Source organism: Narcine bancroftii, chromosome 5 (genome assembly GCF_036971445.1).
Source record: "Narcine bancroftii isolate sNarBan1 chromosome 5, sNarBan1.hap1, whole genome shotgun sequence".
In the NCBI taxonomy this organism is placed as follows: Eukaryota; Metazoa; Chordata; class Chondrichthyes; order Torpediniformes; family Narcinidae; genus Narcine; species Narcine bancroftii.
Window position 1 is genome coordinate 108,934,731 of NC_091473.1, and position 21,998 is coordinate 108,956,728.

Sequence of the window (21,998 nt, forward strand, 5' to 3'; positions counted from 1 at the left end):
ACAGATGCAGGTCAGCCCTCCAACACTCAGCCTGTTGAACAAGCCACAAAGGAAACTGACAACACACCCTGGGAAAAAGAACTCTACACTATGCTTCTCACAATATTCTATGTCAATACACAAAAATGTTGGACTCAGCAAATTGTGCAACATCTATTGTAGACTAATGAACTCTTTATATTTGATTTACCAAATGAATTTAACTTTGAAATTAGTGATGATTCCTTGATTATTGAGCAGTTAATTATGTCAGCTTTTAAATTGTGATGTATTTTCAAACATCACTGTTTTTATTTCAAACCCTTGCAGTGTTGCATGTTGGTTGATCAATAGGCCAAAGTACTCAAGTGCTGGTTTCTGTTTGTGTTTACTTTAATTTTTGCCCTGTCCTACATTCAGTGTCCTATCGATTTTATAGTTTGAAAGTTAAGGTATTTGTCCAGACTTGTGTCCTTTGATAGTTTTGTGTCATTCGTGACCAAGTGATCTTCATTCTTTTTAAACAGAATATATTTGGAAACATTTCGGAGATGGCATTTTCTGCCATTTACTTTTTGGATAACAAAGGGCAGGTGGGTTTGATCTGTATTTATGTAGTTATATCGTAAAAGTGCTTTTGCTTTCCATCTTCTTTATTCTTTCCTCCTCAAGGTTTGAGCTTTTTCAGATTATAAGATAGATAAATCAAATAAATTACAAATTTATGAAGTGTTACTGAATTTATTTATTAATATGTAATTTTTCTTTACCAGGTACATTAGTTATTTTACAGGCTTTATTTGTGTTTTGCAGACCTCTAACTTATTCAGATTCTAGTGCCTGATCCGCTCACAGATCAAATCTGAAAGGCTTGAAAAATATTTTATAAAGAATGTAGCATTTCTATTGTGGCTTTCTGAATCCCATGAATATATACATTTATTGTCTTAATGAAAATGGTGGGGGCAAAGAGCAAAACCAAACCGGAGGCCTTCCCAACTCTATACAGAAGTCAAATAAATGCAGGAAGTACTTGGTCCTGTTTAAATGTCTTGCTTTTCTGGGATTATGGAATCATTCTCCATTTCTTTCCCTAAATCAGCACCGTTCCAAGGGCATAGCAACGAGTAGAACCACCAGCTGCCACCCCTGTGTGAACGGGCAGGTGGAAAAGGAGAATGGCACAATCGGAAGGCAGTCCTTTTGGCCATCAAGTCGAAAGGGATGCCCATCTCCCAGTGGCAAGAGGTCCTTCCAGAAGTGCTGCATGCCACCAGGTCCCTACTCTGCACTGCAGCTAATGCCACACCACATGAAAAATTGTTCTCCTTCCCTAGGAGGTTGCTGTCTGGAACCATGCTGTCGGTTTACTATTTACTATTGTAACATAGTTAGACAAGGGACGGGCAAAAGGTTTTTAACAGGTAGAAACAGTCTCTCTCGCTCTCTTCCTCCCTCCCCTTCCTCTGTTTAAAGCCTCTGGGCCTGCCATGTGATTAGACTCATTTGCTTTCTTCAAGAAACCTGCAATTTTGAATATACAGTACATTGATGTGCATCCACTCCAGATTCAGTCATTGGAACGTGCTGTCTGGAGAACTGCAAATGCACTGCTGTTAACTGCTGTCGCACTGGCAGTGACCGAATACCACCCCTCCTGTTCTCTAGTCCAGGCCGAACCAGCCTGAGTGTGGAGCAGAGAAGGCCAGCCTATATCTGACCTTCCTTTCTCATCCTGGAATAACTCTGCCCAGCTTCGATGGGAAACAGAACATGCACATGGGGGTTGGGGTGAACTCTTGAATTCTCACAGCTGCAATTCCCCGCTTACTTCAATGAAAACTCCGACTCTCCCTTTGTTTTGCAAGAGTCTGCTGCAGGCCATGGATAACACAAAGGGTCTTCCAGTGAAGATAAACATTGGGCAAGTCAGGCAGGGTTTTTTTTCCCCCTGCTCCACGCTTACAATCTCTCCCCTTGCACTTTGCAGGATTCAAGCATAAATGTTGCTGCCACTTCAGGGTGAAATAAAGTCTTACTTGTGATTGTTCAGAGGGTCACCATCATCCCCTCTGAGGTCTGGTTTGCCTAATGGTAGTGCTGGCCCTAGGTGCAGTGCTGCCAGAGCTTACAGGAGCACTGCTCCAGAACCTCACCGGGCCGCTCCAGACCGGCATCTCATCAGGCCGCTTAGGGGCTGCTCTGGCACCTTGCTCAATGCAGGATCAATGAACAAAATGGCGGTCTTCCTTGCCTATAATGCCCCACACAGCTGGAACTGCTCTGTGTTTCCCTGGTGCTGGCATTGGCAGCAGAAAGGAAGGGACATTCAACTTAAAGACTCAGATATAGATAGGTTGTGTGGTGCCTTACAAATAAATCTCTATCTGGTTGATGGATAAATTAAAACAGTTTTATTCATCCATTTAACACCCAATTTGGCTTTATACTTTTGACTAATTAATACTTTCAACAATATTTTCTGAAATTTGTATGTAGAATATTAAGATGGCTTTTGAATTCTCGTGAAAAGGGCTTCATAATTAATTTCAAATGAACCATCAAAATAATAGATGGTGAATATAATCTCCATGTTGAAATGATAGTTTATGGCCCAATGATCAATTTTGATGTTATGATTTATAGGTTCTCATCTCGCGCAATTACCGAGGAGATGTTGAAATGTCCATGATTGAGAAGTTTATGCAGCTACTTCTGAACAAAGAGGAGGATGGCACCTTGTATCCTATTTTAAAGCAAGACCAAGTGTATTTTCTATGGATTAAATACAAAAACATCTACAGTATCCTTGAATTTGATTTTACACTAATTTGATTTTGTACTTCACTTTGGCATATGCTTATCGAAGTTATGTGACCTTAACTGAAATTCAGTGGTATGTACAATAAAGAGAAACACCAACATTTTGTTATCATTTTCATTTCTCTTCAAAGTAAAGCAGGTAAGCCAAAGATAGCACAACCTGTTCTTGGATATGTTTTTCAAGGTTTATGTCAAACATATTATGTTCTATTATACATTTTTGGAAAGATATCTAGTTGTGCCACTGGTTCCATTATTTTCTATGAGCTGTCCAATTTAACAGTGTTACCATCTGATTAAATGGAGAAGACTAAAAGTTTAATATTAATTACAGTGAATGAGCCATTTAGAGATCTTGGTATTTTGTCGTATCACTGATGAGATTCACATTAGATCTGTGCCTTGCTTTTAGTGGCTAAAATGAAATGAATGACATCTTAAGTCTTCTTTTTGAAATAGTTGCTGTCTTCAGCGATCGATAAGTAAATAATTTTTCAGTCACCATAATTTAACTAAAATGTGTAAATAAATGAATTCTGGGTGTGGAATGCTTAAAAATACATCAAAGTATATAATGAACATTTAAAATAAGTACTTGATAATCTATTCATCTTAATGCCAAGACAGGAGCTTGAGATGAAAATGTATGTCTAGAGTGGATGTAATTTTTAGCAGTAATATTTAAGTAGTTATTAACTGAATACATGCTTCTCATGGTCATTTCTTTATGACATCATAAAGGAATTTTGGAGAACTTTTCTTATATGATTTATACATTGATATTTAGTTCATTGTTTCAGTTTGAATTAGAATGTGATGAGCAAATGTGATGTCCATTTATATTCTAGAATTAGGATCCTATGCGTTTAAGCAAAGAGATTCTTTTCCAGTGAAATGTTAATTTAACAAAATCTAATAGAAAAGAAATTTAATTATAGAAATCTTTCTCTTTTACACTAAATCTTTATTATTCATATTTTTCTCAGTTCTGTCTCTTTCAAAAATTGTATAGAATTATTTCTGGAATGAACTTGTATAACGTGTTGAAGATACCTTTCAAACTTCAAAGATATTGCTTGCTGTGTTCATAAGAAAAATGTAGAGTAATTGATCATTTCTCCCTGCTCATTTTTCATTTGTGCCAAACAAGATCATTTTATCTTTTTAAAATGGAAGCTAAGTGAGGCCAGACATTTTCTCCTCTTAAATATGTGAATGGGTTTGAACAACTGTCTTAAAATTCATGAAATAAGACATAATTTCCCTAGCCCTCTCAGACATTAGCATCTGATGATTACTTGGTAGTTTTAGCCATTGCATTAATGACAGAATGTGAGCAACTGTTACATTCCATCACCAGCACCTTGTATGGTCTATTCAACTAATTGTAAAAGAAAACAAATCTTCCTGTGAACTCTGTAATAAAATCTAGTGCCCTACTGATCTTTCATTTAAAAAAAAATGTATTAAATTTAAAACCACAAAAATGTAAATCAATTAAAAATACATGTGGTATATATAAGAAAAAAAGAAAAGAAAGAGCCCTCCAATAGCCCCTCCCCCTCCCCCCTCTACCCCTACAAAGCAAAGAAGAAAGGGTGACAAGAAATCTTCAACAGCAGCTCTCCTTACTATGTCTTTTTTTTAATATACAGAGACCTTTAGGAGAAAGGGAATGCCTGAGATTCATTTAAATATTCATACCCAGTGCACCATATTCTCCAAAATATGTATTATCTCTTAAATTATAAGTAATTTTCTTGAGGTTTATAACTCTGAACTTCCGCTGCTATCTTTCCATTCCCAATTCTGTATCAAACTTCCAAGTTATAGCAATACATTTTCTAGCTATTGCTAAAACAATTTGAACAAACTTCACTTGATACATATTCAATTTTAATTTAGGTTTAATCCCTTTAATATCACCCAATAAAAATATCATTGGATTCTGTGGAAATTTAACCCTCGTTATTCATTCTAATAAACTACTTATTTCCAACCAAAAAGATTTAATCTTAGGACATTGCCAAGTAGAATGCAGCAATGTACCCACCTCCTGTCCACATCTAAAACATAAATCCAAAAAGGCATTTAACTTTTGTGGTGTCTAATATAACTGATGAATAAAATTATTTTGTACTAACCTATACTTCAAATAACTCCATCCAATTATGCTCATCTACTTGCTTATTCAAATCTACTTCCTATCTTTGCCTTGATTTATGTAATCCTATTTTCTGAGCTTTCTTTTGTAACAAGCTATACATAACTGAAATAAATTTAACTGTATCTCCATTACACAACAATGACTCCACCTCTGTCTCTGTTAGCAATAACAGATCTTGACCAAATTTTTCATGTAAAAAAATTCATAACCTGATAATAACAAAGTCTAGTGTTGTCAGATACCTTAAACCTCTCCTTCATTCTACTAAAAGTAATAAATTTCCCCACTTCAAAACAATCCTCAATCTTATTAATACCAAGGTATTGTCAAATCTTTAAAAATTGATTTCTCATCAAAAATGGAATAAATCTATTTTGAAATAAGAGTATTCTTCCTGGCATTAAACCTCCTCCTCCTATCTCTTTATCAGTTTATTCCAAAGCACGTTTAAATATTTCAATATAGGGGTTTCTCTATTCGCTATTAACAATCTTGAGCCTACCTCACTGACAAAAGGCAAAGGAGGAAAAACCCAACACCCATCCCCAACCAACCAATTTTCCCCTGCAACCGCTGCAATCGTGTCTGCCTGTCCCGCATCGGACTTGTCAGCCACAAACGAGTCTGCAGCTGACGTGGACTTTTTACCCCCTCCATAAATCTTCGTCCGCGAAGCCAAGCCAAAGAAGAAGATTAACAATCTTGAATTCCATTTATAAATAAAGACTTGCTTCCCCTATTGTACTAAGTTCTATATTTACCCAAGCTGGAATTTTGTCTGTTAGACATTACTTTAATAAATTGCAACTGGGCTGCTTTATCTTTCTTCTTTGGCTTGGCTTCGTGGACGAAGATTTACGGAGGGGTAAATGTCCACGTCAGCTGCAGGCTCATTTGTGGCTGACAAATCCGATGCGGGACAGGCAGACACGGTTGCAGCGGTTGCAGGGGAAAATTTGTTGGTTGGGGTTGGGTGTTGGGTTTTCCCTCCTTTGTCTTTTGACAGTGAGGTGGGCTCTGCAGTCTTCTTCAAAGGAGGTTGCTGCCCGCCGAACTGTGAGGCGCCAAGATGCACGGTTTGAGGCGATATCAGCCCACTGGCGGTGGTCAATGTGGCAGGCACCAAGAGATTTCTTTAGGCTGCTTTATAATAATTCATAAAATTGGGGAGCTCCAACCCTCATAAATCATATCTCCACATTAATTTTTCCAAAGAACCCCATGCCATTTCCCCTTTCCATAAAAATTTCCTAACGCAAGCATTTAATTTCTTAAAAGTTTTTGGAGTAATTGAAATTGGAATTGATTGAAAAAGATATTGTATCTTTATCTTAATCTTAACATAATTTACACTACCTATCAAAGTAATATGTAATTCCTTCTCTCCAAATCATCTCTTATTTTCTTTAATAATGTTGAGTAGTTTAACTTGAATAAATATTTTAACTATGGTTCCACATGAATATCTAAATATTTTATCCCAGTGTCTGGCCATTTAAATTGAATTACTTTCTTGCTTTGTGTATAATCCACATTTGAGTTTTGTGTGCCCAATGGAGATGTGGGGGGGCTGGTAGTCATGGTGGGGAGCTGGCTGTTGGAGGACCTCAGTTTTCTTCAGGCTGACTTCCAGGCCAAACATTTTGGCAGTTTCCGCAAAACAGGACGTCAAGCGCTGAAGAGCTGGCTCTGAATGGGCAACTAAAGCGGCATCGTCTGCAAAGAGTAGACAGTCAACCAGTTTACCTATCTCGGCTGCACCATTTCATCGGATGCAAGGATCAACAACGAGATAGACAACAGACTTGCCAAGGCAAATAGCGCCTTTGGAAGACTACACAAAAAAGTCTGTAAAAACAACCAACTGAAAAACCTCACAAAGATTAGCGTATACAGAGCCGTTGTCATACCCACACTCCTGTTCGGCTCCAAATCATGGGTCCTCTACTGGCATCACCTACGGCTCCTAGAACGCTTCCACCAGCGTTGTCTCCGCTCCATCCTCCACATTCATTGGAGCGACTTCATCTCCAACATCGAAGTACTCGAGATGGCAGAGGCTGACAGCATCGAATCCATGCTGCTGAAGATCAAACTGCACTGGGTAGGTCATGTCTCCAGAATGGAGGACCATCGCCTTCCCAAGATCGTGTTCTATGGCGAGCTCTCCTCTGGCCACCGAGACAGAGGTGCGCCAAAGAAGAGGTACAAGGACTGCCTAAAGAAATCTCTTGGTGCCTGCCACATTGACCACCGCCAGTGGGCTGATATCGCCTCAAACCGTGCATCTTGGCACCTCATAGTTTGGCGGGCAGCAGCCTCCTTTGAAGAAGACCACTGACAAAATACAAAGGAGGAAAAACCCAACACCTAACCCCAACCAACCAATTTTCCCTTGCAATCGCAGCAACCGTGTCTGCCTGTCCCGCATCGGACTTGTCAGCTACAAACGAGCCTGCAGCTGACGTGGACATTACTCCTTCATAAATCTTCGTCTGCGAAGCAAAGCCAAAGAAGAATCCACATTTACTACACTGTAACCCTCTATTTTCCTTCCATCCATGTCTCTCTCTAGGAGTCTCTTAAATGCCCCTTATGTTTCATCTTCCACCACCATCTTTGGCAAGGCATTTCAGGCACCCACAATTCTCTGCGTTTATATATAAATAACCTTGCCTCTAATGTCTTCCCTAAACTTCCCTCCCTTCACTTTGTACATATGTTCACTGGTGTTCGCTATTCCTGGCTCTCCACCTTATCTATGCCTCTCATAATCTTGTAGACCTCTATTAAGTTCCTCTCATCCTTCTACACTCCAAAGAGAAAAGTCCCTGCTGTACTAATCTTGCCTCATACAATTTGTTTTCTAATCCAGGCAACATCCTGGTAAATCTTCTCAGCACCCTCTCCATAGCTTCCACATCCTTCCTGTAATGAGGTGACCAGAACTGAACACAATACTCCAAATGTGGTCTCACCAGAGATTTGTAGAATTGCAACATGACCTCTCTACTTCTGAACTCAATCTCCTGACTAATGAAGCCCAGCATCCCATAGGCCTTCTTTGTTTTGAATATTTTGTTTTGATTTTCATAGACTCATAAAATTCAAACAAACCATACAATAATTTTTCACATTTATGTAACATATGGCATCTTTGTTTATCACCCCTCCCATCTCCCCACCCACCTCCACCTTCGTACAACTGAAAGTACAGTCAATTAAATTGAATTTAAAAGAACGTTTTTTAAAAAAACAAAGCGAAACTGAAAGAAACTTGTTTTCTGCGCCATGTCCCACTTCATTTTTTAAAATATTTAAAACATTTTCCATACTTGTAGAAATCAAGATTTAATATAGTAATACATGTTCCAAAGAGAAAACAAAATATTACATACATGATGGTATTTACCTCCTACCCAAACTCCTCCCCCCAAAAAAAAAAACAACCAATATAAAAAGTATAATATAGTTTATATAAAATAAAAGAAGAGAAAGAAAATGAGAATTTTTGGATTGCATAAGGATGTCGCTTAACACACATTTTAAAAATTCATTAACATAATTCAGAGGAGATTCTCACAGGTGCAGAGGTGTAGGAAGGACAATTTAACAAATTAAACCTAATATTTTGGTGCCAAATTTGCAAGGGAATACAACTTTGAATTTCTGCATTCCATCATGCCACACCCAAGCATATATCCATGTAACTGCAATATATTTCCTTGCCACCGCTAATGCAACTTTAACAAATTCCATTTGATATATTGATCATTTTAACTTATGTCTTGTACCTTCAATATTTTCCAATAAAAATAAATCTGGATTTTGCGGAAATATAATACCTGTAACTTGTTCCAAAAAATTTGCTACATCCACTCAAAAAGGTCTTACCTTGGGACAAGACCAAGTTGAATGCAAAAAGTTCCTACATCCTCACCACATCTAAACATTGGTCTGATCCAATGTGATTTCAATTTATTCCACTTCTGTGGTGTAAGTTTAACTGATGTAAAAACATTATACTGCACTAATCTACATCATGTCCCACTTCTTTGATCACATTCATTTCCCGACTGGATGAATTGCTACAGTACCCCTATTTCGAAGAGGGGGGATAATCAATCAGAGAGCCAATATTTTTCAAGTAAGGTTGCCACACCTTAACAAATATGTTATGTTCCTTCTTAGATTGTATGTTGATTTTCCCCCCAGTGGAATGCAACTCTCTATTTTCATATTCCATCGTGTGGTATTTAGCTGGGAGTCGAACTTCCATGAAACTGCCATACTCTTCTTGCCTACCACCAAAGTGACCTTCATGAACAAAATTTGGTATTTGTACATGCTAAAACTCATATCCCCAATGTCTCCTAGAAAGTACAACTCCGGATCCTGTGAAAAATCCACCTATAATTTTTTTAAGGAATATCTTCCCAGAAAAATCTTACCTTTTTACATAGCCAGGTGGAGGGACTGATGCACGAAATTGTATTGCGCCATCCTGTGTCTGGTGTTGACAACCCCCATCACGCTATCCAGACACAGGTTCTGCCACCATTCTTCATTGATTGTTGTGTCCAAGTTCACCTTCCATCTCTCCCTTGACCTTTGTAAGCCCGGTTTCAGGCCCTCACTTTCGAATATGTGATATATCTTAGAAATAAATTTACACAGATTCCCCTGTCAAATTAGAATCTGCAAGTTACTACATCTAGGGTCATAGATGGTCCCAATTTTTCCCTTAAGAAATATCTTATTTGCAGATAGCAGAAGAAAGTTCTATTAGACAAATTGTATTTGTTCCTCAACTGCTCAAATGACATGAGCTGCTTTCACTCGTAACAATCCTTGATACCCTTGATCCCCTTCTGGCACTAGGTGCCCCATAGGCCTTCTCAACCTGTGCAGCGGCCTTGAGGGATGTATGGATTTGGACCCCAGGTTCCTCTGTTCATCCTCTTTCTTAAATAACTGACCATTAACCCTGTGCTCAGCCTTCTGGTTTGTTCTTCCATAATACATCACCTCACACTTATCCAGATTAGACTCCATCTGCCACTTTTCTGCCAAACTCTGCATCCTATCTATATCCTCTTGTAACTTTTGACAACCTTCAGGTTCAACTCCTCCAACTTTCATATCATCCACAAATTTACTGACCCATCTTTCCGCCTCTTCATCCAGGTCATTTATAAAAATCACAAAGAGTAGGGGTCCTAGTCACTAACCTCCAGGAAGAATACTTTCCTTCCACTAATACTCTCTGCATTCTACTTGCAAGCCAAATCTTATCCACACAGCCAAAGTTCCATGGATCCCATGCCTCAAGACTTTCTGAATGAAAGGGGAGACCTTGTCAAAAGCCTTGTAGATCACATCTTCTGCCTCCCCTCATCAATTTCTTTTATCTTCTCAAAAAACTCAATTAGGCTCGTGAGGCATGACCTTCCCTTCACAAAGCCATGCTGACTATCCTTGAGTTTCTATTTAGTATTGTCTGGTGCCTTCAAAGATTTGATTATAATGATAAGGTTAATACCATTAATAATCTTGTATAAAATTTTGAAAAAAATTGCATACGTGTGAAATGTAGTTGGCAATGAATAAGCGATTGAGTAATAACCCACGTACCTCCAAAAGATCTGGCCAATTAGTCAGCATGTTTCAGTTTTGATCAACGATGGAATATTTCACTGCAACTCAACTATACCCACATCCTTGAAAAAATCGAAGACGATTTAAAGAGATGGAGAAGCCTGCCCAAATACATTAAAAATACATTAAAAACGATAGTTTTTTCAGATGTGATACTATGTTTTTGGAAAAATAGAAAAATAAAATAAACTATATTTCACTACTAGAGGCAGTGATTACAAAGCAGTCCTTTTTACATGTTATGTTGTAATTCAGTACCAGGTCATCAAAAGTTGTTTGGGGAGAAGTTTATTTATCCCTTAGTTACGATTTGAAAAATCTACAGTGATTAAAAGCAAATAAGCTGTTTGGAGAAAAAAAGTTTGTTAATAGAGTTAATCAATGACATTCTCAGAAATCCAGAAGGTAATGATTCACATCTTTGGTTATGGTGCCTTGTGTTGATTGGTGCACCCTTGTTTACACAGATGAATTGATTAGAAATTTGGGCATTATACAGTATCTTCCTTTATCACATTACTGAATTATATTTTCTTTTGTCTAATGAGGCAAGGTTAACAGTGCTAGGGCTTTTATCTTTGAAGTGAAGAAGGATGAGAGGTGACTTGATCGAGGTCTAGAAGATTAAGAGGGGCATAGACAGAATGGACAGCCAGCACCTTTTTTTCAAGGGTGACAGTAGTAAATACAAGAGGACATCTGCATAAGGTGTGGGAAGGAAGGTTTAAGGGAGAGGTCAGGAGTAGGCAGTGGCATTCATGTTCAGCACGACCCACAGAGGCAGGGTCAAAAACAGCAAGATTTTGCACTGGAGAGTCGAGTTGGTCATGTTCAGCTATGACATTCAGTATAGGCCAAGGAAGCTCGATGACTCCTCTGATGCCGAGTCCCGGACCTGCACCAGTGCACAGTCTGACTAACTTCAGGGGCCGCACGACACCATTTGCCACCCGGGCATCATGTGCTGTACCATTTCGTGAAATCCTGAAATTTTCCCTTCACTGTCCAGGAAGTCCGGACCATGACTGAGCCCTGCCAGCTTTGTGCGGAATGTAAACCGTGCTTCTTCCGCCCAGCACAGGCCCATGTAATAAAAGCCACTTAGCCTTTTGAACAACTGAGCGTCGACTTTAAGGGGCCACTGCCTTCCATGAACAAAAATGTCAATTTCCTCTCAATTATAGACGAATACTCTTGTTTTCCCTTCGCCATCCTTTGCCCTGACACCTCCACTATCTCCATTAACAAGGCACTGGCGCAGATTATTACCATGTTCGGATTCCTGCCATTCATCCACAGTGACTGGGGGTCCAGCTTCATGAGTGAAGAGTTGCACCAGTACCTGGTGGTGTGAGGCAATGCGCCTGGTCACACGACTAGCTACAACCCCAAGGGCTACAGGCAGGTAGAATGTGAAAATGGGGTAATCTGGAAGGCAGTCCTCCTGGCCCTTAGTTGAAAGGATGGTCCACTAACTGTTAGCCAGGGGCCCTTCCTGAGGCACTCTATGCTATATGGTCACTCTAATGTACGGCTACCAACTATACCCCTCACGAATGCCTCTTTTCCTTCTCCAGGAAATCGGCAGTGGGGGTCTCACTGCCAGCCTGGCTGATGTCTACGGGACCAGTCCTCCTCTGTAGACATGTGAGGACTCACAAATCCGACCCCCTGGTCAAGCAGGTGCACCTCCTCCATGCCGACCCACATTAAGCCCATGAAGTGTACCCCAATGGACATGAAGACACCATCTCGACACGGGACCTGGCACTGTTGGGAACCCATCCCGGGTACCCCTGGCATCTCCAGAACCCTCCCGGAGCCGACATACTCCCCCTGCCCACCATCAACCACAGGACCCCACTGTCTGTGGACCCACCCCAAACCTACACCCCTTCACTGCCATGCACCCGTATCGCCAGCCATCCTGATCACCCCGAACCAGCCAATCTTCAGGTGGCCCTTTCCCCACTGACCATTGACCAAGCACATGTCCTGCGGCGGTCCCAAAGACAATGGCAACCAGCAGATCATCTGAATTTGTAAATCAGTAAATATGTTTTCTCTCCCAACTACTCTGTATCTAGCAGACTCTTGGCATAAAGACAGTGGTAGACACGGTTTTTCCCTCCCAAGGGACTCATTTTAAGAAGGGGGTGAATGTTGTGATACAACTATTGGATTGTCTGTGACTGCCTGCCTTCTGCAGGGGTCAACCCACAGTACCTGCAGGCAGGTAACCTGGGAGGCTGGCTGGCTCCACCTACTCCCTGCCAATCACTGGCCCCATATAAAGGCTTACGCTGGTCCTTGGGTAGGAGTAGAGCACATGGAGCTAGAGGGATACTGAACCTTGTGTGCCAGTTTTAAGCTAATTAAAGCCTGTAGCACAGCCTTCGTAGTTTGAGCTTGTTTGTTCGCATTGCAGCACATCACTGTCAGGTAGAGGGCTCCTGCACCTCTTACAAAGACATGGCATTTAGTACTTCCTCTTGTGTAAGTGAATTCTCCATCCATAATTTAATAAAGTAAATGGTATCTACCCACATCTATTTACAGTGCCATTAAATAACTGGAGAAAATGATTTTTGAATGTATTTGATATGTGGTAAAACTAACAGAATTTTAAAAGTTGCAAAGGCTGCACAACATCCCAAATATTGAACCAAGGTAGATTCATAACACAAGTGAAACACAGAAGTCTGCAGACACTGTGATTGTTGTAAAAACACAGTCAATGCTGGAGTAGCACAGCCAGTCTCACAGCATCTTTTGGAGGTAAAGATATATTACTGGACGGAGTCCTTCTCCAACTTTTCACACAGTTGCAGAAAAGTCAGTGTTTTCTCTCAATCTTTCCGAATTAAACCTGACAGATTTTCCTGATCTTCCTTGAAATTCTTCCCTGCTTCTTCTAGTTCTGTCTCTCTTCTTTGGGGCGGCATGGTTGGCTGTTGCAGCGCCAACAATCGGGTTCTGGGTTCAAATCCCACGCTGTCTGTAAGGAGTTGGTTCATTCTCCCTATGTCTGTGTGGGCTTTTCCGGGGGACTCAAGTTTCCTCCCACTTTTTGAAACATTCCAGGGTTGTAGGTTAATTGGGTGGAATTGGGCAGTATGGGCTTGTGGGCTGAAATAGCCTGTTTCCATGCTGTATGTCTATATTTAAAAAAAAATTAAATTATTATTTTTTTAAATTAAAATTTAAATTTAAAATTCTTCTCTTTTCACAGAGTCAAAATCAATTCTCACCTTTCCTCTTATCATATGCCTTTTGTTGCATTGGTCTGTACTCCTCCCCCCCCTCCTATTCTTCCCCCTTTCTCTCCCACTTTTTTAATTCAGATGCCTGCCTACTTTTTGCATTTACTTTGAAGAAGGGGTCAGGCCCGAAATGTCGATAATGTATATTTCCCTCCAATGGATGCTGTGAGACCTGCTGAATTCCTTCAGCATTTATTGTGTGATATTACTTTGATTCATAACGCAAAGCTATTAACTTTTATTTATGTGGCTAACGGTATATTTTTCTTTTAACATTTTAGATTTTCATTGAGTACTTTGGAGATCTTGAACAGGAGAGCATAAAAGACAATTTTATTCTAATCTATGAGCTACTTGATGAGATTATGGACTTTGGCTACCCACAGATCACTGAATCAACCATCCTGCAAGAGTAGGTGCATTCTGCATGTCTGGTGATGTTTAGTATATTCCATGAACTCTCTTCTGCAAAAGGCATTTGACGCTGAGTAAATTGTTAATATTGTATTGAGTTTGCGAAGAAATATGAGAAAAGGTGTTTCTCCTTGAATTAATACACGAAAGAGCTGGAGAAACCCAGCAGGTCACAAAGCATCTGTCGGAAGCAAAAGGCAGTCAAAGTTGCAAGCCTGAGCCCTTTGTCAGATTTTTTTGTTGACCTTTATTACCACTCACGTCATTCATGATCACAGTTGGCAGAATGGTTAGTGCCCTTCAGTGCCAGCAATCAGGACCAATCCGGAGTTCAAATCTCAAGCTATCCGTAAGGAGTTTGTACCTTCTCCTTGTCTGCGTGGGTTTTTTACTGGGGGCTCCGGTTTTCTCCCACCATTCAAAACGTACCAGGGTGTAGGTTAATGGGGTGTAAATTGGGCAGAATGGACTTGAGGTCAAAATGGCCTGTTACTGTGCTGTAAGTCAACATTTAAAATTTTTAAATTTAAATTTACATTTTAATTTTTTTTTAACATTTTAATTAAAAAATTTCTTGAATGGCACAACAGACTTGTGGGGCAGTCTAAATTGTGGCAGAAAAAAAAAGTTGGTGTTGATTCCTCCCTTGATGAGCCAGGGCATCAACGGTTATGGGGAGAAGGCTGGGCAATGGGGCTGAGTGGGAAAATGGATCAGATTATGATTAAATGGTGGGAGAGTCTCAATAGGCTGAATGGCCTATTTCTGCTCCTATGTCATAATCTTTCTAAAATTACTCAAATGTTTTCTCTCACCATCTAAATAGTGGTCTTAAAAGTAATTGTATATTTATTAATTTCAGTGGACCGAGTTATATCATTAATCATCGACACGGAATGTAATTTTTAAAATCTGTCCTGATCTTTTTAATTTAACCACTTGGTCAATTCATTTAAGCAGCACTGAAGGACAATTCCAATGGTGCAAAACACTGTTTGGAACATTTTACTGATAATTCTTTCTCATATTTCCCTTGATTTGAGTGTGCATAGAACCATAGAACATGACAGCATAGAAACAGGCCTCTTCGGCCCTTCTAGTCTGTGCTGAACTTTTTTTTATTAGTCCCACTGACCTGCATCAAGCCCATAGGCCTCCATATACCACTCCCATCCATGTACCTGTCCAAATTCCTCTTAAATGTTAAAATTGAGACTGCATTCAACACCTCAAATGGCAGCTCATTCCATACTCCCACCACTCTCTTTGTGAAGAAGTTCCCCCTCACATTCCCCCTAAATTTTTCCACTTTCACTCTTAACCCATGTGCTCTGGTTTGTATCTCATCTCCCCTCAGTGGGAAAAAGTCTATATACATTTACTCTGTCTATCCTCCACATAATTTTAAATACCTCTATCAAATATCTCCTCATTCTTCAATGCTCCAGGGAATAAAGTCCAAACGTATTTAATCTTTCCCAGTAACTCAGTTCCTGCATGTTCCTGATTTCTTTTTCGAGGTTTTGCTTGCATTTTTTATACTCTTCAAATACCTCATTTGCTCCACATTGCCTATACCTGTTATACACCTTGCTCTTCTTCCAAACCAGATCCCCAATATCCCTTGAAAACCAATATTCCCTATGCCTTCTAATCTTGCCTTCGATTCTGACAGGAACATGCAAACTCTGTACTCTCAAAATTTTACCTTTTATTATCAATCCTACACTTATCAAACTTTAGCCCTAATTATCTTAATCTTCTCCATACATCACCGTCTTTTTGCATCTTGTTTATCTTTTTATTTCCTCGACTTTTCTTCAGGAAAGTGGTTTGAGGTCATTTTAAGGTCATGTGAACTTGTAGTTGTTGAGTAGTTTCCACTGGAGAAATTCTCAATACCATCTTCATCTTCTATCTTCTGCATGTTTTGACAGATACATTACACAGGAAAGCTACAAATTGAAGCAGGGGGCACCTAGACCTCCAGCTGCTGTAACCAATGCTGTGTCCTGGAGATCAGAAGGAATCAAATATAGAAAAAATGAACTTTTCATTGACATCATCGAGTCTATTAACTTCCTGGTGAGTATCAATGTTGCAGGTAATTTGTGTTGAGCATTGCCACACCAGCTAGATTTCAATAGTACATAACAAAGCTGATCTGATGTTCACCTTTAAGGCGATTAAGTATCTTTTCTGCAGTTGACAAAATTGTTTTTTATTGATTGCACTTCTGTTTAAAACTTGACTGATTGATGTGGTTTAAGATTATAATCAGTTTAATTATTTAAAATAAGAATAGCAACTCATGAATGGAAAATGACAATCACCCCTCCTAAATTCCAGGGAAAACATTTCCAGCCTATCCTCATACTCATGCCCTTCAATTCCATTAACATCCTTGTGAATCTTTTCTACAAACCATAACTGCACATTATTCCACGTGTGGTCTCACCACTATCCTATACACCTGGAACATGATGTACTCAATGCCCTGTCTGACAAAATAGGACTTGCCATATGCCATCTTGATCACATTTGTCTACCTGTGTCACTACTTTCAGGGAACTGTGTATTCCTTGATCTCTCTGTTCAACAACACTCCTCGGGGTTATTTATTGTTCATGTCCTGCCCTTGTTTAACTTCCCAAAATACAATTCTTCACACTTCTCTGAATTAAATTTCATCTGTTATTCCTTTACCCACTTTACCTGTTTTACCCTTAGATAATGCTCTTCACTGTCCACCATTTTGGTGTCATCCACAAACTTACTAATTACATTCTCACCCAAGCCATTAGTATATATGAGAAACCACAGGGGAGCTATTACTGATCCTCGTGGCACATCACCACTCACAAGCTTCCAATCTTCCACCCTCTGACTCCTTCCACCAAGGCAATTTTGTTTCCAGTTGGCCAGCTCACCCTGAATCTCATGTGAATCTTATCTTTTTGGACTGGTCTACCATTCAGGACCTTGATAAATTCCATCAACAACAATACCACATACAAAGCCATACTGTCTATCCTTAATTCATCCTTGCATTTCAGAATCCCCTCTGTAACTTTCTCTCCACTGATGCTGGGTTCACTGGCCTGTAGTTCTGTTACTTGGCCTTGCAGCTCTTCTTAAATAAAAATACAATATTATCCATTCTCCAACATTCTAGTACCTTAGAAATATGGTGGAACCACTGTGTAACTGCTAGTACTGTCTAATACAAATGTATTTTATGAACTGGCCTGCCCTTGTACCTGTGACACCTCCCCTCAGAATTCCCATAAAGGTAGTTACACCCAAACCTCTCCCTCAGTACCTGCCTTAGAACCAGGCCAGCAACATGTGAAACATGTTTGCACTTTAATGTGATTCTAGTCTGATTTGAGTCATTGATAGCATTTCAATTTAATCAACAAACTTTTGTGCCAAGGACAAGGAAATACAGGTGAATAAATTGGACATCAAACCCCAAAGCTCCAGAGGCCTCCATAAAATTTGATCAGTGGCTGCACTGCCTGAACGCCTTCATGAGTTGAAATGACGTGCAGAGCAAAGAAGATCAATGGGACCTGCTCTTCGCACAATTCAGCCACCGTGTTCTTCAAATGATCAGAGACTGCAGTATTTAAACAGCCACTATAGAGCTCCTGTAGAAACAGTACCATACCCCAATGAGCTTCATCTATGCCAGGTATCCTCTGCGCCATCGCACACAAGTGCCTGGTGAGTCAGTGGACGAGTAGGAGCCTGTGGGAGCTGGGGAAAACCTGTTGGCTGCAGAAAAGTTTCTGCTGCCATCCACTTAGAGGACCGGATCTGAGATGCGTGTGTAGCCAGCTTCAGGTCTGAACACATTCACTAGAGACTCCTAGAAAAGGCTGATCAGAGCCTGCAGGAAGTCATGGATCTGGCCAGATGCTTGAAACAGTGCAGCAAAATGCAGAGGTCTTCTCCTCTGGCAATATGACTGCCATGCGGGGAGCACAGGCACTAGCATCTCGGGACACAGGATCCCAAGTCACCGCCATCAAGCACCCAAAGTGTCACTTCTACGGCCACACGAAGCATTGACGTAGAAGCTGCCGGGCCAGAGATGCAACTTGTTCTGGCTGCGGGAAGAAGGGGCACTACAAAAGGGTATATAGGTCCAAATGCTCCAGCAGCAACGCTGCATGCGGGCGGCAGCCACTGCCATCTTGGACCACGTCAATTCCAGTAGTGAGGAACAGCGCCGCGTGCATGACACGGAGGCTGCCATCTTGGAAGGCGCCATCGAGCCAATACAGTAGCAGGAAATTAGACGGTGACCAGCCATTGGCCTCGATCATCCTGGACCAGAACAGCGCACATCAGCTAGCCAGGTCTATGATAGACATCAAGGTAAACAGTCGTGTTGCAAATTGCCTGTTTGATACCAGGTGCATGGAGAGCTTCATACACCCAGTCACAGTACGGCACTACTCCCACCTAAGTGTAAAATCTCTTTGGCCTCCAGATCCCATTCGACCAAGATCCACCCCAGCTGCACCATGACATTAACCATGCATGGCACTAAATACAAAAACTTTAAATTTCTTGTTACGCCACAACTCTGCGCACCGGTCATATTGGGACTGGACTTTCAGTCCCAACTTAAGAGTGTCCTAATGGAATATGATTGGCCTCACCCCTCCCTCAAGGTCCACAACAACCAATTTTTAAACCACCTGCTCTCCTCTCCGAACACGGCCAATTGGCAACCTGAAATCCACCCATTGCAGTTTGTCAACCCTCCAGGTCCCACTGCTGCCCCTGTTTGTGAACTTCACCTCCAACTGTAAGCCTGGTGATACAGCCTTGGGGAAAGAGCCTTCATTAGAGCAGAAGTTAAATGACATAACCATATAACCATATAACTATATACAGCACAGAACAGGCCAGTTTGGCCCTACTAGTCCATGCCGGAACAAATCCCCACCCTCCTAATCCCACTGACCAGCACCTGGTCCATACCCCTCCAATCCTCTCCCCTCCATGTAATTATCCAGTCTTTCCTTAAATGTAAATAACGTCCTTGCTTCAACAACCTCTGCCGGAAGCTTATTCCACATCCCAACCACCCTTTGCGTGAAGAAATTTCCCCTCATGTTCCCCTTATAATTTTCCCCTTGCAATCTCAAACCATGGCCTTTGGTTTGAATATCCCCCACTCTTTATTGAAAAAGCCTATCCACATTGACTCTCTCTGTCCCTTTTAAAATCTTGAACACCTCCATCAAATCCCCCCTCAATCTTCTACGCTCCAGAGAAAAAAGCCCCAGGCTGCTCAACCTTTCTCTGTAACTTCTGGCTGAAGGGATTATAGAACCTAGCACCAGCCCCTGGAGGGCACAAATGGTAGTAGTAAAGAGCGGGGACAAACACTGCATGGTCATAGACAACAGTCAGACCATCAACCGATTCACCCAACTGGATGCCTTCACCCTCCCGCACACAGCCCAGTACGATCGACCTTAAGTTGAGGCATACCACCAGCTCACAATTCAACTGGAGGACAGCTGGTACATGGCATTTGAGGCAGGTGGCTACCTCTACCACTTCCTCCAGCTCCCCTTTGCAGTCACCAGCGGGGTTTCTGTCTTCCAGAGGGAGATAAACCAAATGGTGGATGACCACGAGTTAAAGGCCACATTCCCCTATTTGGAAAACGTGACCATCTGCAGCCATGTCCAGCAGGATCATGACGCCAACCTACAAAATTTCTCCAGATGGCCATAAAGCTCAACCAGAAGAAATGCATGTTCCGCACTTCTCTTCTGGCTATACTCAGTTGCGTGGTGGAGAATGGAGTAATTGGGCCTGACCCTGACTGTATGCACCCCCTGCTGGAACTCCCATTGCCCCACAGCCTCAAGGCCTTGAAAAAGTGCTTGGATTTTTCTCCTATTATGTCCAGTGGGTCCCTTATTATGCAGATAAGGCCCACTCCCTGGTGAAAACAACCAACCAACCCCCATCAACAGAAGCCCAAGCAGCCTTCACATGCAACAAAGATGACATTGCCAAGATGGCAATGCATGCTGTGGATGAATCCATCCCGCTCCAGGTGGAGAGTGATGCGTCTGACTTTGCACTGACTGCCACACTTAACCAGGTGGGCAGCCCGTGGCATTTTTTTCCTGCACCCTCCTGGGCCCCAAACTGCGGCACTCAGCCATTGAGAAGGAGGCCCAGGCCTTAGTGGAAGCAATACACCATTGGAGGCACTACCTTACCAGCAAACCATTCACCCTGCTGACTGACCAATGTGCAGTTGCTTTTATGTTTAATAATAAACAGTGGGGAAAAATCAAGAATGACAAGATCCTGAGGTGAAAATTGAGCTATCCACCTACAACTAAGAGATCTTGCACCAGCCTGAGAAGCTCGATGAGCCCCCCCAATGCACTGTCCCAGGGGACATGCGTCAACATGCACACAGACTGCCTCCAAGCCCTCCACAACAACCTCTGCCACCCTGGGGTCAACAGGCTCTACCACTTCATTAGAGCCCGCAACCTCCTTACTTGGTTGAGGACATCAGAGAATTGACCCAGAACTGCCCAGTCTGCACAATTCTACTGGCTAGAGGAAGCTCACCTGATTAAAGCCATCTGCCCCTTTGAACATCTGAGTATGGACTTCAAGGGTCGTCTCCACTCCACCAAATGGAACATGCACTTTCTTAACGTCGTCGACAAGTACTCATGTTTCCCATTCGCCATCCCCTGCCCGGACATGATCACAGCCACGGTCATCAAGGCACTGTGCAACTTGATCACTCTGTTCAGATACCCCTGCTATATTCATAGTGAGTGGGGGTCCTCCTTTATGAGTGACAAGTTGCGCCAATACCTGCTGGCCAAGGATATAGCCACGAGCAGGACCACCAGCTACAATCCCTGAGGGAAGGGCCAGGTGGAAATGGAAAATGTCACAATTTGGAGGGAAATCTTCCTAGCCTGCAGGTTGAAAGGCCTGCCCATGTCCCAGTGGCAAGAGGTCCTCTCAGAGGCACTCCACACTACCTGGTCCCTCCTCTGTACCACTACATACATGACCCCGCATGAAAGGCTGTTTTCCTTCCCTAGGAAGTCAGTGTTGGGAACCATGCTGCCATTCTGGCTAATGATCCCAGGGCCTATTCTGCTCCAGAGACACACCAGGAGCCATAAGACAGATCCCTTGGTCAAGAAAGTCCACCTCCTCATGTGAATCCCCAGTACACTTATGTGGAGTACCAGGATGGACAGAAAGACAATGTTTCGCTCCGGGACCTGGCGCATGCAGGAACCCCCATAATTGACCAACCAGTACTCCCCCCCATGACTACCCGGCCCAAACAATGACACCCCCTTGAGGCCCTGCCCCAACCACAAACTGAATGACCCACACCCACACCCCCCCCCCCACCCCCCACACAATCCAATTAACTTTTTTCAGCCATCAGACACCCAGCCTGTCATGCGAAACACCACTCAGGAGCCAACAGCTGAATCACAGCCGACACTACGAAGGTCACAACAACAGACAAGACCACCTGACAGGCTGAACCTATAATGGACTTTGATCTACTTCACCCACCAGACTCTGTTTTAAAAGAAGGGGTGAATATGGTGGAACCACTGTGTAACTGCTAGTGCTGTCTGATGGGAATGTACTATATGGGC

The 21,998-nt window shown here is 41.7% G+C and overlaps 1 protein-coding gene across 4 annotated transcripts in view; it reads left to right on the plus strand.

Annotated features, from left to right (window-relative positions):
- The first annotated feature begins 309 nt into the window (after window positions 1-309).
- The window catches only part of LOC138763854 (AP-1 complex subunit mu-1-like), a 40,894-nt gene continuing 19,205 nt past the window's right edge, over window positions 310-21,998 (plus strand). For 3 of the 4 annotated variants that reach the window (XR_011357861.1, XM_069938715.1, XM_069938716.1), the window contains exons 1-5: window positions 310-572; window positions 2,626-2,782; window positions 2,874-2,941; window positions 14,172-14,302; window positions 16,242-16,389. Coding sequence is in view for 3 of the 4 variants with exons in the window: in XM_069938715.1 (XP_069794816.1) it covers window positions 531-572; window positions 2,626-2,782; window positions 2,874-2,941; window positions 14,172-14,302; window positions 16,242-16,389 (546 nt within the window). In the remaining variant the exon portion in view is untranslated. Of the gene's footprint in view, window positions 573-2,625; window positions 2,783-2,873; window positions 2,942-14,171; window positions 14,303-16,241; window positions 16,390-21,998 lie in introns of those variants that run through there. The other variant, XM_069938717.1, reaches the window with a different exon arrangement.